Source organism: Micropterus salmoides, unplaced genomic scaffold (assembly GCF_014851395.1).
Source record: "Micropterus salmoides isolate LMB-PRFRI ecotype aquatic unplaced genomic scaffold, ASM1485139v1 Ms_hic_scaffold_18, whole genome shotgun sequence".
Lineage (NCBI taxonomy): Eukaryota > Metazoa > Chordata > Actinopteri > Centrarchiformes > Centrarchidae > Micropterus > Micropterus salmoides.
In genome coordinates this window covers 33140664-33158117 of record NW_024040928.1, presented here as the reverse complement: position 1 = coordinate 33158117, position 17454 = coordinate 33140664, and the positions used below count along the sequence as shown (strand labels likewise).

Sequence of the window (17454 nt, the reverse complement as noted above, 5' to 3'; positions counted from 1 at the left end):
TTTAATGAAAGCAAACTTTAACGACGCGACGAAGTACAGCAGCAGGCTCCGTGGTGCATTCAAGTGCTCCCCGGAAATCACAACTCACCTCCGCAGTGTGATGATCCCAGATCAGCGATCACTCCACTGTGTTGCTGCATTTCATGTCAAATCCAACCCGAAACACAAACTGTCAGATCCTTTTCAACGGCCTCAGAAAAGATGGAGTGTCCCCCCATAAGCCTGCTGCTAGTAGTACTGATAACAACAACAATAATGAATACTTATAAATAACAACAATGGAAAAGAAGACAAACAGCGCTTTGGTAAACTTCTCTGAAAACAAATTGTTCCACGTCATCATCATCTCGTCACAATCATAAAAGCAATTTCTCATACTTTGAAGAAATTCTTTGACACCTTGATGCAAACGACCGAGCTCATGTCCCGCTGATCACAACGTGGTCTCTGCAGAACGCTCTGACCCCCCAGGACACCCAGGCTGAAGTTCATCGCTCTCTACAGGCAGAAGGGTCGAACACGAGAGTGGAGCTGAACGACATGTTGTTCACACAGACCACCAACAGAGGGAGAACAAACAACAACAACACAGACCCTTCAGCAGACCCACAGCGAGCAGGTCATCGTGCTGATCACCGCCAGATTTCATCCAGACGGTTGGAGCTCTGCTTCTCTGCGTCACGCTGACGTGTCGACGCATCACGGACAGTAACGCCGTCTTGCCATCTTCGTACTGCTGAAAGCGCTGAAAAAATGAGGAAGTGCAGCATCTAAAGCTGATCCACACGGTTACCCTGACAACAAGTTCAGAACATCTGCGGAACACCTGGACCAGGAGAGTCCACGACATCTTCTAAACCTCTTTACATAAAGAGGAGCAGGCTCTGAACGCGGCGGTCTCCGGGACTCCACCAGCCCGACCTGGACTAAAAGTAAGAGACAAACATTTGGCCCATTTATTAGATGGATTTATTGTGGGGTGGCGATGGTGCAGTGGATGAGACACATGGCTCTGGTGTGAGAGACCGGGGTTTGATTCCCACTGTGACGTGTCCCTGAGCTGGACTCTTAACCCCTCGTTGCTCTGGACCTCTGGCTTTATTAGTTTTTTTTTTTTTTATGATCATCAAAAGCAAACCAGCTTCTTGTGTTCGGACGACAACAAACTAAACTAAACTCAGCAGGAACTCTGTCAGCTTCGTAAATGTTTCCTCTGTCCAGCTGCAGAAACAGAAACTGCTGCGACGTGCTGGATCCAGACTTTGAGGAGGACAGGGTTCTGGCCAGAAGGCGGACCGGGCAAGCTGCGCTTTGTAAGCTCCTGAACTTTTGTGTTAACTTTCGAGCGATTTAAAATGGTACGGTGGAGTTTTGGCTGTGAGGAACAAGCTGGGCCCTCGAATGACCTTTAACCCAACATGCTGAACCAGGCTGTGGGAAACGAACACGGCGGTCGATACCGTGCACCGCCTCGGAAGACCAGAAGAAGGGAGACAGGTCGTCATCCAGTTTGCCAGGAGATGTCGCCGTGATTCCGTCTGGAAACTCCGCTTCAAACGGGACTTCTGTGAAGCCGATAGAGGGCCAGAGCGAAGAAAGTCTACTACAGAGACCACGTGGGTCCTGTTAGCGGGGTCACTGAGACCACATCCAGTACAACACGTCAGCTCTCACAGCCCACGAGGTGTTATTTACAGTCCAGACATCTGAAGACGGTGGAACCGACACGTTCTCCGGCAGCGTTTTCATGAGCGACTGGTTCAAAGTGTCCCAGGCTGCCGACAGGCGAGGCTGACCTTCAGCCGGTTCAGACCAGATGGTCAAAGGAAGAAAGGTTATTGGAACTTATAGCAACCGTCAGAAAACCAAAGCGTCCGGTTTGACGGATCACAGGGAGAATCCAAGAAGAAGAAGACAAATAAAACCTGATCCTTCAGTCTTCACTGTAACGAGGCCAAAGCAGCAGGACGGGGGGCAGATTAAGACCCTGTACACAGATCCTGATCAGATTTTACACTCTGCAGCCGACGATGTTTTCTTCGAGGATGGATGGAAAGAGTGTGATGCTGGAATCAGAAGAAGAAGAAGAAGAAGAAGAAGAAGGCCTCGAGACGGTCTAACGAGGAACTCACACCTTTGTTTTCTGAAGCTCTACCAACGGCAGTGAAGCAAGGCATCATCCCAGAACCTGAGACCCCATAGGAAGCCAAAACCTCACCGAGCCACGCCTTCAAAGCGAGAACTCGTCTCTGCACCGACAGACTGAAGGTGGCGTCAGCTGATCGCAGTCGGGCTCACAGAAGGACGATGAAAAGCGACCGGACCTCCTGTTCCTGTTCCTTGACTTCGTCACAGCAAATGTACCGTTTAAGGACTGACTTGGTACTGCTACTGAGCAAGCCTCCTTCCCCGCTGCTCGCCGCCGCTGCAGCAGAAACACTTTCACTCCTTTCAAACATTCAGACTGTGAAATAACAGCTGACATCAGCCGACTGGCGGTGACCGGACTCCAGAGATCTTCTGCACCTGACTTCAAATGAATGTGAGCTCCTGGAAGATCAGCTGGGAAGGTGAGAGGAAGACGAGGCTGAACTATTGAGACAGACTGGCGAAGGTTTCAGGTTCCCGGTGAAAGTGTTGGAGGCGGTGAGTTCCTAAAGGCTCCCTGTGAAGTCATCCTCCACAACGTTCACTGTGTTGGAAAACTGTGTGGAGCTGATGTGGTTCCCACCCAGGCGGGAGAAAGAAGGTGGTCTGTGGTGGACTTGGTGTGACTTCACAGAGCATTGAGTTCAGAAACCCGGGTTTGATTCCCACGGCGACCCTGAACCCTGAGCCTCGCTGTTCCGGAGGCGTGTGACCTCTGACGCGTGCGGCAGCTGCGAGTTAAATGTGAATAATGTGCATCATTGGCTGAGGTTCTGTTTGGAACGACGAGCCGCCATCAGCCCAAAAGTTTTTTAGACAGAAAAATAAACTGAGGAGCTGGTCACAGCGTTCCTCGCACTTCCTTTCTCTCTCGTTCCTTGTTTATTCTCGGTTTGCTTGAGTGTTGGTCTCTCCGCTGGCCTGGAAAACGAAACATTTGATCCATTTCAGGAAAACCCTTCATCCAGAAAGTCCCACATTTTAACTTTGTCGTTAACTCTTCTCCCGCAGGAGGTCGAAAACGAGCTGGCGGTTTTGGTCGGAGCGGAAGTGAGAGGTTGGCGAGAGATCGAAGGCGGATTGCAATCGAGCTGTATGGTGACGATGAGGGGCGAGTAGCGGAGGAGAGAGCACTCCAAGACCAGTCAACAAAAAGAGCTAAACCTCGTGGGAGCAGTAGGCCCGAGGACGACAAGCAGGAAGAGGGGAACGTAATGATAAAGGTCACCTTCATCCAGGTCAGGTGACCATGAGAAAGATACGGGAAATTAAACAGAGTAACAGAAGAAAGTGAGCAACCTTGGTGGTGGAAAGATTAACGTGCATGTAGCAGCAAAGCTAGAGGAGGGATTCAGATGGAAACGTGCTTGGAGGTGTGAGAGAAAAGGTGGGAAAGTGCCAGAGACTCCACACTAATAACAGTGGTGTCAGATCAGACTCGGTCTGCACTGCTGGCTTTTGAAGGCTTTGCCTCGTCACGTCCAAATAGGATAAACTTCAAAGTTAGGGAGAGTATTCCCCAACCGTGCCAGAGAAACACAGCACTACAACGTAAATGTGGAGGTGAGCGTAGAAGAGACCAACAGAGCATCATGAAAACCTGAATATGGCCTACCAGAGACCTGGGCCAGGACCAGTAGACACAACACAACAGGAACCAGGCAGCAACCAGGCAGGCACGAGTGTGTGGAGGAGGAGGAGGAGGAGGAGGAGACCTAAGATGGTAGAAAATCGGAGCTCTGGAGCTTTTATACGTAAAGGAAAAGTGACAGGATGAAGACAGTGGCAGAAGCTGCAGAGGAGGTATCAGAGTAATAATGATGGAGGGTGGGTTACAACAGAAATACTGACATTTCTACAGGGGACGGGCACTTAATAGTGATCAACTTCTATAAGCTGATGGATGTTAGTTTGTTTAAATAACGGCACAAGGCGTTCTGACACACTGTCCTGGGACTGATCTCACTCTGGTTTCTAATAATCTGCCAAACTCTAGTGAAGGGGAGGTAAAGGACAGTACAAGTATCGGGAGCCATCAGTTTCCAACACGTTGCTCTATAAATGTTGAACTAGATCTCCAAGAGAAGCGGGAGTTAAAACTGAAGAAACATGTTGTGTTTCAGCAGAGTCACTGTCAGCGCATCTGAAGCTACACATTTAAGACTGAATGCAGCATTAAGGGTTAGGGCCAGACCGAAAGGCAACATGGGAAACACACGTCGAAAAGGTGGAAGTGCTAAATGTACTGAGAGCAGAAAGACTGGGGAGCAAATAAAGCATGACGGATGTATATTTACAGGCTCTAATGAGGTCAGCTACAGATGATGGATGCTGCGTATCTGGAGCAACAGCTAACACACATTTACTGAAGGAGGACTTGTGCAGGTGTGATGAGACCAACAGCAGCTAAGGTGATCCAGGTTAGGAGAAGTGTCCTCAGACCTGAGAAGACTGGAGGCGTGGACGTGGACGTGGTTATGGAAACCCTGCAGAGAGTCTGGAGTACAGTTCTGTTAAAGGTGACGGCTTTGACTCGGTAACAAAGACTAAATCAGAGGAGTATAGATGAAATAATACCTGCTTCTTAGTAAAATCCCTATTTGGTTAATTCCAACAACTGAGACAGACTTAAACATATTGGAACTACAGAGCGAATGGGAAGAGAAGGGAAAGGACGTCTGGCAGGTCAGGACATAAGGAGCAAATATTACAGTTACTGAGTCCAGACGGATCTAAAGATGAAGAGGACGAGGCAGGAACAGGAAGATATAGACCAACAATGAACGTCAGCGTTGGGAAAAGACGTGAGTAGGACTGCAGTGGGCTGAGGAAGTGAAGGCAGACTGATTCTCTAGCAGCTCTTTATAGGGTTCAGAATATGAAATCTAGCAGAGACGGTCTAATGCTGGAAATCCAGCAAGGTTTATTCAGACCGCAGGGTCGAAAAGGGGACGGGGGAGCAGACGAAAGAGCTACAGATCCAGCAGGACGGACGATGTCATAAATATAGCGCCTGAAAAAGAAGCTGAGGCCATAACCAGAGAAGACACGATGAAGAAGCGGCAGGTGGGGTGAGAAATATTCTGTTGATGCTGAAGGACGAGAGGCGTGTTCATCTCTCGGGCTTTTAACGGGCCACAGCCGATCACATGTTTGGAATGAAGGACTGGGCTGAACGTAAAGGAGGAAGAGGAGGGTTATTTATTATTTATTTACAGGCTCAAGCACGATATCTGACAAAGATATATGTGATAGCATTCAGGTTGTGACGACATACAGCCACGCTACACACTCCGAGACGGTAGGAGGCGCTGTGACAAAGTCACGGCTGCAATCTGCCTTAACACCAGAAGAAGAAGAAGAAGAAGAAGAAGAAGAAGACGGCCGAGCGGTGACGACAGCGGTAAAGATGGCGGCGGTGCGCGCGGAGCTGAAGCTGAGAGACGGAAGCAGACAGAAAGTGTTCGTGCACGTGGAGCCGAGTCTGAGCTCCGTGATGCGCGGGCTCCGAGAGCTGAACGCGCGCGCGTCGCGGCTCCTCAGCGAGCTGCTGGAGCGGGAAAGAGGCGGAGACTGCGCAGAAGGTACCTGATGCTAGCCTGATGCTAACCTGATGCTAGCCTGATGCTAGCCTGATGCTAATCTGATGCTAGCCTGATGCTAACCTGATGCTAACCTGATGCTAGCCTGATGCTAGCCTGATGCTAATCTGATGCTAGCCTGATGCTAACCTGATGCTAACCTGATGCTAGCCTGATGCTAACCGCTGTTAGCAGCTTACTGACGATTGAACGTCACGTGTCACAGCAGAGCGTAAATAAACAAACCTCAGACCACGAAGCTACATCCGGGTAACTTCAGGAGTAACTTCCGGTTAAGCCGGGCTCTGTTGCCATGGTAATTTAGTCTGCGTCTCTAAACTTTCTTTCTCCACTTTATATATATATAACAGGCGTCACTGTAACGTTACACAGACGTAACATTCAAGGGCAACTAAGCAAAATAAATAGAATAAACAGAAAATAAAAGAATAAATGAAGGGGATTTACTCAAAATGCAGTGAAAGTAAGTCAGAAAATCTCAAGATATTCTTCACCAGCATTATCAGTGATCATTAATGAATGCATTAAAACTTGGTGTAGCTTTAAGAAATCTACACTTACAAATATAAAATATTTTCATATGATGAAGATATTACACAAGAAGTCAATGTCTTTGTTTTCTATAAAACAGCCAAACTTCACGTTACGGTAATCAAACTCAGGTGTTACATTCTTTGTACCTACCAATCACATATTCTGTCCCACATCAACATTACAGCCGTAGAAAAGATGTTCCTGAGATTCGATGTCAGTCTGACAAAACGTACAAGTTAAATCTTAAGAGTTCATTACACGAGTAAACGTCATTAACTGTTTTAAAATTAACCTCTTTCATCTTAGGAAACAACGGAAACCATAAAAATCTAGTTTGAACCCTTTCTTTTCACAGGAAGAGGAAAACAGTGTCTTGTCATCAATGACCTCAAACACTTGTTATCACATTTACTATCCCCAAAAAAAGTTCAGCAGACGTGGGCATCGCAGCACAGTATTTTGTCTGCTGGATCAAAGCTCGACTACTAAGGAATATTGTCTAATTGAGCTATCCAGATCAAATTTTGTTGTAAATCATCATGACTCATGCGTTAGATGTCGCCCACGCTCCTTTTTCCATCCAATCTGTATGGATAGGGTTTTCCTCTTGTGTAAGATGTACAGTACCGATACAGTAACACTGCATGTGATGATCTGATCACATTTTAACAGAAAACCAATTCCTCCTACCCTTTGAAAAAGATAAGCTGGAAAAGTAACCCATAACCCATGTCCCTGTTTTACAAACGTTTAATTTAATAACTCCAATAACTCGTGCCGCCGCCGCCTTTAACCATGTCACCTTTTCTAATCAAATTATAATGCATTTGGTTTATTTTCTTAATACGTCTGTCTGGAACGGCTAAAGAGGATGCAGGTAAACTAGTCTAGAAATCGCTTCCATCTTCATTAACAAATAATTCTTCCAAAAATTTAAATATTTCTTTGTAACCAGCTATTTAAGACTCTTTGATTCTTTTACAAAACATCTTGAAAGTGACAGCTTCCCCTGTCACTATGGCCTTTACTGATAGTTTTGAGTGGGATGTTATGAATGAAAGGTTGTGCACAGTCGTGAACAGTCAAAATCTCACACTTCTTTAAATTTAAGTGCAACCCTGAAGCTTCAGAAAAGTAGAAACAGCTTTTAAGGCATTGAGTCATCTGCTAATTGTGTTATTATCAAGGGATTACCCATAACATTCAGTGGTTTTATAGTTTTTAACATACACTGCTAACAGCCGCTAAAATAAAACTGGGTCTCCTTGTCGTGTTCCCCTTTCAACCTTAAATCTCCCTGTAGTTCCTGACTGCAGTAAGACTGCACTTGTTATTCCCTTGTACAACACAGATATAACCTCAGTAAATGTTTGACCAAACCCAAACTATTGTAGTGTCTGTAAAATCAAGGGGTGTTCCAGTCTGTCATAAGATAAAACCGTCATCCTCCACCAAGTGTACATAGTCCAACAGATCTAAAGTAAGCCGGGTGTTATTAAGCGATTCTGAAGAAAACCTGACTGTGTTTCACTGCCAATTTTATCCAGACCACTTTTAAGCCTAGAAGGCAAAGCATGAGTAAATATTTTGTAATCAACATTAAGTAATCGGCCTTAAATGATCTATAGTTGTTTTGTCTTTGTTTGTCTTTGGGATTAATGTTATTAGACCTTGTTTCATTGTTGTTCATTTAAACATTCTTTCAGCGCTTCAAACAGTAATTCTCGGACACCCGTCCAGAAAAACTGACCTGGTGTTTATTTTCTTTATAGCAGTATCAAGCTCCACAATACTGAAGTCAGCGTCACATGTCCTTTTAAAGTCTGACTGTCGAAGTGAGTCATGAGTCTGACTGTCGAAGTGAGTCATGAGTCTGACTGTCGAAGTGAGTCATGAGGCTGACTGTCGAAGTGAGTCATGAGGCTGACTGTCGAAGTGAGTCATGACTGTCGTAGTGAGTCATGAGTCTGACTGTCGAAGTGAGTCTGACTTGTCGAAGTGAGTCATGACTGTCGTAGTGAATCATGAGTCTGACTGTCGAAGTGAGTCATGACTGTCGAAGTGAGTCATGACTGTCGAAGTGAGTCATGACTGTCGTAGTGAGGCTGACTGTCGAAGTGAGTCATGAGGCTGACTGTCGAAGTGAGTCATGACTGTCGTAGTGAGTCTGACTGTCGAAGTGAGTCATGACTGTCGTAGTGAGTCATGACTGTCGTAGTGAGTCATGACTGTCGTAGTGAGTCATGACTGTCGTAGTGAGTCATGAGGCTGACTGTCGAAGTGAGTCATGACTGTCGAAGTGAGTCATGAGGCTGACTGTCGAAGTGAGTCATGAGGCTGACTGTCGTAGTGAGTCTGACTGTCGAAGTGAGTCTGACTGTCGAAGTGAGTCATGAGTCTGACTGTCGAAGTGAGTCATGAGTCTGACTGTCGAAGTGAGTCTGACTGTCGAAGTGAGTCTGACTGTCGAAGTGAGTCTTGACTGTCGTAGTGAGTCATGAGGCTGACTGTAGAAGTGAGTCTTGACTGTCGTAGTGAGTCATGAGGCTGTCGAAGTGAGTCTTGACTGTCGTAGTGAGTCTTGACTGTCGAAGTGAGTCTTACTGTCGAAGTGAGTCATGAGGCTGACTGTCGAAGTGAGTCTTGACTGTCGTAGTGAGTCTTGACTGTCGTAGTGAGTCTTACTGTCGAAGTGAGTCTTACTGTCGTAGTGAGTCTTGACTGTCGTAGTGAGTCATGAGTCTGACTGTCGAAGTGAATCTGACTGTCGTAGCGAGGCATGACTGTCGAAGTGAGTCATGACTGTCGTAGTGAGTCTGAATGTAGAAGTAAGGATGACTGTCGTAGTGAGTCTTGACTGTAGAAGTGAGGCTGACTGTCGAAGTGAATCTGACTGTCGTAGTGAGTCATGAGGCTGACTGTAGAAGTGAGTCTTGACTGTCGTAGTGAGTCATGAGGCTGACTGTCGAAGTGAGTCTTGACTGTCGTAGTGAGTCATGAGGCTGACTGTCGAAGTGAGTCTTGACTGTCGTAGTGAGTCATGAGGCTGACTGTCGAAGTGAGTCTTGACTGTCGTAGTGAGTCATGAGGCTGTCGAAGTGAGTCTTGACTGTCGTAGTGAGTCTTGACTGTCGAAGTGAGTCATGAGGCTGACTGTCGAAGTGAGTCTTGACTGTCGTAGTGAGTCTTGACTGTCGTAGTGAGTCTTGACTGTCGAAGTGAGTCTTACTGTCGAAGTGAGTCTGACTGTCGAAGTGAGTCATGAGTCTGACTGTCGAAGTGAGTCATGACTGTCGTAGTGAGTCATGACTGTCGAAGTGAGTCATGAGGCTGACTGTAGAAGTGAGTCTTGACTGTTGAAGTGAGTCATGAGGCTGACTGTCGAAGTGAGTCTTGACTGTCGTAGTGAGTCTTGACTGTCGTAGTGAGTCATGACTGTCGTAGTGAGTCTTACTGTCGTAGTGAGTCTTGACTGTCGTAGTGAGTCATGAGGCTGACTGTCGAAGTGAGTCATGACTGTCGAAGTGAGTCTTGACTGTCGAAGTGAGTCATGAGGCTGACTGTCGAAGTGAGTCTTGACTGTCGTAGTGAGTCTTGACTGTCGTAGTGAGTCATGACTGTAGAAGTGAGTCTTACTGTCGTAGTGAGTCTTGACTGTCGTAGTGAGTCATGAGGCTGACTGTCGAAGTGAGTCATGACTGTCGAAGTGAGTCTTGACTGTCAAAGTGAGTCATGAGGCTGACTGTCGAAGTGAGTCTTGACTGTCGTAGTGAGTCTTGACTGTCGTAGTGAGTCATGACTGTAGAAGTGAGTCTTACTGTCGTAGTGAGTCTTGACTGTCGTAGTGAGTCATGAGGCTGACTGTCGAAGTGAGTCATGACTGTCGAAGTGAGTCTTGACTGTCGAAGTGAGTCATGAGGCTGACTGTCGAAGTGAGTCTTGACTGTCGTAGTGAGTCTTGACTGTCGTAGTGAGTCATGACTGTAGAAGTGAGTCTTACTGTCGTAGTGAGTCTTGACTGTCGTAGTGAGTCATGAGGCTGACTGTCGAAGTGAGTCATGACTGTCGAAGTGAGTCTTGACTGTCGAAGTGAGTCTTGACTGTCGAAGTGAGTCTTGACTGTTGTAGTGAGGCATGACTGTCGTAGTGAGGCATGACTGTCGTAGTGAGGCATGACTGTCGTAGTGAGTCTGACTGTAGAAGTAAGGCTGACTGTCGTAGTGAGTCTTGACTGTAGAAGTGAGGCTGACTGTCGAAGTGAATCTGACTGTCGTAGCGAGGCATGACTGTCGAAGTGAGTCATGACTGTCGTAGTGAGTCTGAATGTAGAAGTAAGGATGACTGTCGTAGTGAGTCTTGACTGTCGTAGTGAGTCATGACTGTCGTAGTGAGTCATGAGGCTGACTGTTGAAGTGAGTCATGAGGCTGACTGTCGAAGTGAGTCTTGACTGTCGTAGTGAGTCTTGACTGTCGTAGTGAGTCTTACTGTCGTAGTGAGTCATGAGGCTGACTGTAGAAGTGAGTCTTGACTGTTGAAGTGAGTCATGAGGCTGACTGTCGAAGTGAGTCTTGACTGTCGTAGTGAGTCATGAGGCTGACTGTCGAAGTGAGTCTTGACTGTCGTAGTGAGTCATGAGGCTGACTGTCGAAGTGAGTCTTGACTGTCGTAGTGAGTCTTGACTGTCGAAGTGAGTCTTACTGTCGAAGTGAGTCATGAGGCTGACTGTCGAAGTGAGTCTTGACTGTCGAAGTGAGTCTTGACTGTCGTAGTGAGTCTTGACTGTCGTAGTGAGTCTTGACTGTCGTAGTGAGTCTTACTGTTGAAGTGAGTCATGAGGCTGACTGTCGAAGTGAGTTTTGACTGTCGTAGTGAGTCTTGACTGTCGTAGTGAGTCTTACTGTCGTAGTGAGTCTTACTGTCGAAGTGAGTCATGACTGTCGAAGTGAGGCATGACTGTCGTAGTGAGGCATTACTGTCGAAGTGAGTCATGAGTCTGACTGTCGAAGTGAGTCTTACTGTTGAAGTGAGTCATGAGGCTGACTGTCGAAGTGAGTCTTGACTGTCGTAGTGAGTCTTGACTGTCGTAGTGAGTCTTACTGTCGTAGTGAGTCTTACTGTCGAAGTGAGTCATGACTGTCGAAGTGAGGCATGACTGTCGTAGTGAGGCATTACTGTCGAAGTGAGGCATTACTGTCGAAGTGAGTCATGAGTCTGACTGTCGAAGTGAGTCTGACTGTCTTAGTGAGTCATGACTGTCGTAGTGAGTCATGAGGCTGACTGTCGAAGTGAGTCTGACTGTCGAAGTGAGTCTGACTGTCGAAGTGAGTCATGAGGCTGACTGTCGAAGTGAGTCATGAGGCTGACTGTCGAAGTGAGTCTGACTGTCGAAGTGAGTCATGAGTCTGACTGTCGAAGTGAGTCATGAGTCTGACTGTCGAAGTGAGTCATGAGTCTGACTGTCGAAGTGAGTCTGACTGTCGAAGTGAGTCTGACTGTCGAAGTGAGTCATGACTGTCGAAGTGAGTCATGACTGTCGAAGTGAGTCTGACTGTCGAAGTGAGTCATGAGTCTGAATGTCGAAGTGAGTCATGAGTCTGACTGTCGAAGTGAGTCATGAGTCTGACTGTCGAAGTGAGTCATGAGTCTGACTGTCGAAGTGAGTCATGAGTCTGACTGTCGTAATGAGGCTGACTGTCGAAATGAGGCTGACTGTCGTAGTGAGGCATGACTGTCGTAGTGAGTCTGACTGTAGAAGTAAGGCTGACTGTCGTAGTGAGTCTGACTGTAGAAGTGAGTCATGAGTCTGACTGTCGTAGTGAGTCTGACTGTCGTAGTGAGTCTGACTGTCGAAGTGAGGCTGACTGTCGTAGTGAGGCTGACTGTCGTAGTGAGGCATGACTGTCGTAGTGAGTCTGACTGTAGAAGTAAGGCTGACTGTCGTAGTGAGTCATGAGTCTGACTGTCGTAGTGAGTCTGACTGTCGTAGTGAGTCTGACTGTCGTAGTGAGTCTGACTGTCGTAGTGAGTCTGACTGTCGTAGTGAGGCATGACTGTCGTAGTGAGGCATGACTGTCGTAGTGAGTCTGACTGTAGAAGTAAGGCTGACTGTCGTAGTGAGTCTGACTGTAGAAGTGAGTCATGACTGTCGTAGTGAGTCATGACTGTCGTAGTGAGTCATGACTGTCGTAGTGAGTCATGACTGTCGTAGTGAGTCATGAGGCTGACTGTCGAAGTGAGTCTTGACTGTCGTAGTGAGTCTTACTGTCGTAGTGAGTCATGAGGCTGACTGTCGAAGTGAGTCTTGACTGTCGTAGTGAGTCTTGACTGTCGTAGTGAGTCTTACTGTCGTAGTGAGTCTTACTGTCGAAGTGAGTCTGACTGTCTTAGTGAGTCATGACTGTCGTAGTGAGTCATGAGGCTGACTGTCGAAGTGAGTCTGACTGTCGAAGTGAGTCTGACTGTCGAAGTGAGTCATGACTGTCGTAGTGAGTCATGAGTCTGACTGTCGAAGTGAGTCTGACTGTCGTAGTGAGTCATGAGTCTGACTGTCGAAGTGAGTCATGAGTCTGACTGTCGTAGTGAGTCTGACTGTCGAAATGAGGCTGACTGTCGTAGTGAGGCATGACTGTCGTAGTGAGTCTGACTGTAGAAGTAAGGCTGACTGTCGTAGTGAGTCTGACTGTAGAAGTGAGTCATGAGTCTGACTGTCGTAGTGAGTCTGACTGTCGTAGTGAGTCTGACTGTCGTAGTGAGGCTGACTGTCGTAGTGAGGCATGACTGTCGTAGTGAGTCTGACTGTAGAAGTAAGGCTGACTGTCGTAGTGAGTCTGACTGTCGTAGTGAGTCATGAGTCTGACTGTCGTAGTGAGTCTGACTGTCGTAGTGAGTCTGACTGTCGAAGTGAGGCTGACTGCCGTAGTGAGGCATGACTGTCGTAGTGAGGCATGACTGTCGTAGTGAGTCTGACTGTAGAAGTAAGGCTGACTGTCGTAGTGAGTCTGACTGTAGAAGTGAGTCATGACTGTCGTAGTGAGTCATGACTGTCGTAGTGAGTCATGACTGTCGTAGTGAGTCATGACTGTCGAAGTGAGTCTGACTGTCGAAGTGAGTCTGACTGTCGAAGTGAGGCATGACTGTCGTAGTGAGGCATGACTGTCGTAGTGAGGCATGACTGTCGTAGTGAGTCTGACTGTCGAAGTGAGTCATGAGGCTGACTGTCGAAGTGAGTCATGAGGCTGACTGTCGTAGTGAGTCATGACTGTCGTAGTGAGTCATGACTGTCGTAGTGAGGCATGACTGTCGAAGTGAGTCTGACTGTCGTAGTGAGGCATGACTGTCGTAGTGAGGCATGACTGTCGTAGTGAGTCTGACTGTCGAAGTGAGTCTGACTGTCGAAGTGAGTCATGAGGCTGACTGTCGAAGTGAGTCATGACTGTCGAAGTGAGGCATGACTGTCGTAGTGAGGCATGACTGTCGTAGTGAGTCTGACTGTCGAAGTGAGTCATGAGGCTGACTGTCGAAGTGAGTCATGACTGTCGAAGTGAGTCATGACTGTCGAAGTGAGTCATGACTGTCGTAGTGAGTCTGAATGTAGAAGTAAGGATGACTGTCGTAGTGAGTCTTGACTGTCGTAGTGAGGCTGACTGTCGTAGTGAGGCTGACTGTCGAAGTGAATCTGACTGTCGTAGCGAGGCATGACTGTCGAAGTGAGTCATGACTGTCGTAGTGAGTCTGAATGTAGAAGTAAGGATGACTGTCGTAGTGAGTCTTGACTGTCGTAGTGAGTCATGACTGTCGTAGTGAGTCATGAGGCTGACTGTCGAAGTGAGTCATGAGGCTGACTGTCGAAGTGAGTCATGAGGCTGACTGTCGAAGTGAGTCTTGACTGTCGTAGTGAGTCTTGACTGTCGTAGTGAGTCTTACTGTCGTAGTGAGTCATGAGGCTGACTGTCGAAGTGAGTCTTGACTGTCGTAGTGAGTCTTGACTGTCGAAGTGAGTCTTACTGTCGTAGTGAGTCATGAGGCTGACTGTCGTAGTGAGTCTTACTGTCGTAGTGAGTCTTACTGTCGAAGTGAGTCATGAGGCTGACTGTCGAAGTGAGTCATGACTGTCGTAGTGAGTCTGACTGTCGAAGTGAGTCATGACTGTCGTAGTGAGTCATGAGGCTGACTGTCGTAGTGAGTCTGACTGTCGTAGTGAGTCATGAGGCTGACTGTCGAAGTGAGTCTTGACTGTCGTAGTGAGTCTTACTGTCGTAGTGAGTCTTACTGTCGTAGTGAGTCATGAGGCTGACTGTCGAAGTGAGTCATGACTGTCGAAGTGAGTCATGACTGTCGAAGTGAGTCATGACTGTCGTAGTGAGTCATGAGGCTGACTGTCGTAGTGAGGCTGACTGTCGTAGTGAGGCTGACTGTCGTAGTGAGTCATGAGTCTGACTGTCGTAGTGAGTCATGAGTCTGACTGTCGTAGTGAGTCTGACTGTCGTAGTGAGTCATGAGGCTGACTGTCGTAGTGAGTCATGAGGCTGACTGTCGTAGTGAGTCTGACTGTCGTAGTGAGTCATGAGGCTGACTGTCGTAGTGAGTCTGACTGTCGAAGTGAGTCATGACTGTCGTAGTGAGTCTGACTGTCGAAGTGAGTCATGACTGTCGTAGTGAGTCATGAGGCTGACTGTCGAAGTGAGTCTTGACTGTCGTAGTGAGTCATGAGGCTGACTGTTGAAGTGAGTCATGAGGCTGACTGTCGAAGTGAGTCTTGACTGTCGTAGTGAGTCATGAGGCTGACTATCGTAGTGAGTCTTGACTGTCGTAGTGAGTCTTGACTGTCGTAGTGAGTCTTGACTGTCGTAGTGAGTCATGACTGTAGAAGTGAGTCTTACTGTCGTAGTGAGTCATGACTGTAGAAGTGAGTCTTACTGTCGTAGTGAGTCTTGACTGTCGTAGTGAGTCTGACTGTCGTAGTGAGTCTTGACTGTAGAAATGAGTGATGAGTCTGACTGCAGAAGTGAGTCATGAGCGCCACAGGAGGTTAGAGATGCGACCTGAAACTCTCCCGGTACACATTTGTGAATGTGGCGGGTCAGTCTGACCCATCTGTGTTTTACATGCTGCAGGTGAGGATGACGACGGTGAAGAAGACGATGAGCCAGATGATCCTCAAAACTCTGAACTACAACCGCCAGTTAAAAGATCCAGAACCCAGAACACCTGAGGACACACCTGAGCAGGACCTCAGCACCTGCTGAAGCTTGAGATGAGGTCAGGTGATCAGTCACATGATCAGTAGACACCAGGACACATAAAGCAGCTGCAGGTGTGTCATCAGACTCTCTGAGGTCTCCTCACCTGAACCAGAAGTGGTTCTGGTTCGCCACCTTGTGGTCCAATGCTCAAACTACCACAGGAGCGAGGACACGCCTCCTTACTGGAAATCATGTATTGATTGGACGCTGCAGCTGATTGGACTGTGACTCAGGTTCAGGGTCACACCTGGTTCTACTCTGATGATGTTAATCTAATAAATGGATTCACGACTTCGGTCTGTTTGTTCACTAAAGTTCAGAACATCAATAAATAATCGAAGGCTGCCACCACAGTCCACCACAAATCTCTACAGCTGCTGGAACACCTGGACCAGGGCCCAGCTGACCCAGCTGTGATACTCCAGTATCGCAGTGGTCCTGCCGTGGTCCTGCAGTATCGCAGTAGTACTGCAGTAGCGCAGTGGTCCTGCAGTATCACAGTAGTAGTGCAGTATCGCAGTGGTCCAGCAGTATCACAGTAGTACTGCAGTAGCACAGTGGTCCAGCAGTATCACAGTAGTACTGCAGTAGCGCAGTGGTCCTGCAGTGTCGCAGTGGTCCAGCAGTATCACAGTAGTACTGCAGTAGCACAGTGGTCCAGCAATATCACAGTAGTACTGCAGTAGCACAGTGGTCCAGCAATATCACAGTAGTACTACAGTAGCGCAGTGGTCCTGCAGTGTCACAGTGGTCCTGCAGTATCACAGTAGTACTGCAGTAGCACAGTGGTCCAGCAGTATCACAGTAGTACGACAGTAGCGCAGTGGTCCTGCAGTAGCACAGTGGTCCTGCTTAAGGGTACTGACCTGGCCCTGTTTCAGAAAGCAGGTGAACAAACCCTGAGCTTGAGCTGACTGAGCCTGAATCTCCAGAGCAGCTGATCAGAACCAGTCCAGTCAGCTCCGAGTGTGTTGATCCTGAGGTGTGGGGCTGAAAGAAAGCCTCATCAGCTCTCCTCCAGCCCGTCAGTCACTTTAATAGGCCTGTTTGTTCAGCTGTAAGCCGACAGGACTAAGTGCTGCTGGCAATCTGCTGCCTGATGATGAAAGTACAGATCAGTTTACTGATGGACCTGTGAGTGTAAGGTCAGGCCAACCCAGCAGCTCAGCCTGTTGTTTGCAGTGGAAAAGGTGACTAAACTGACTGTAAAGTTTTAGTGTCTGTTTTACATGAATAAAATCTGGCTCATTTCATATTTAATGAAAAGCTCACTTTAAACTACATTTCAGGGTTTCAGCTGCACCTCACTCAGAGACATTCACGTTACATCCAGCTGATAACTACAATAGGAATGTTCCATCAGTGCGACTACACTATGACAAGTTACTGTTCACTGATCAGTTTTATATAGATTAATCACTGCAGTAATGTAGCTCAGTGTCTCAGCTGAACCTGACAATGTCCTCAGTCTCTGTGTTATAAAGAAGCACAGTGCAGCCTGTAGCTTTGATTCTGAGCTGATGTCCAGAGATAACTCTCTGTCCACACATTGAGGACAAAATGATCATAAAGCGACATGTTCAAGATCATGTTTGGGTAAAAAACTAACAGGCTATCTAACCGGGATGTTTATGTTTCTAAAGACGTACGTGCGTTCAGATATGTGCTTTGATATCGGCAGCCTGAATGAGGAAATTCAACGGTGTGTCAGGTAGCCGCCTCAGGCTCCACAGGAGGAGTCAGAGAAACTGAAGGCTGTCCAACCTGCTCAGGAGGAAGTTTGCTTTATCTGATCTCAGAGTTTCATCTCAGGCTGAACACACAGAATATTCTCTAATCCTGCTTCAGAAACAGGGCCCTGTTCACCTGAAAGGAGAAACAAGTCAGCAGCTGAAACAGGTTTAACACCTTAAAGTAAATAAACGTG

At 47.4% G+C, this 17454-nt stretch overlaps 1 protein-coding gene across 1 annotated transcript in view; it reads right to left on the bottom strand.

Moving 5' to 3' along the window:
• Positions 1-507, bottom strand: part of ubr7 (ubiquitin protein ligase E3 component n-recognin 7) — a 35351-nt gene extending 34844 nt beyond the window's left edge. The window contains exon 1 of the mRNA XM_038727028.1: positions 400-507. Within this exon, the coding sequence (XP_038582956.1) occupies positions 400-492 (93 nt within the window). The 5' untranslated portion in view covers positions 493-507. The remainder of the gene's footprint in view (positions 1-399) is intronic.
• Between the last annotated feature and the right edge of the window lie 16947 nt (positions 508-17454).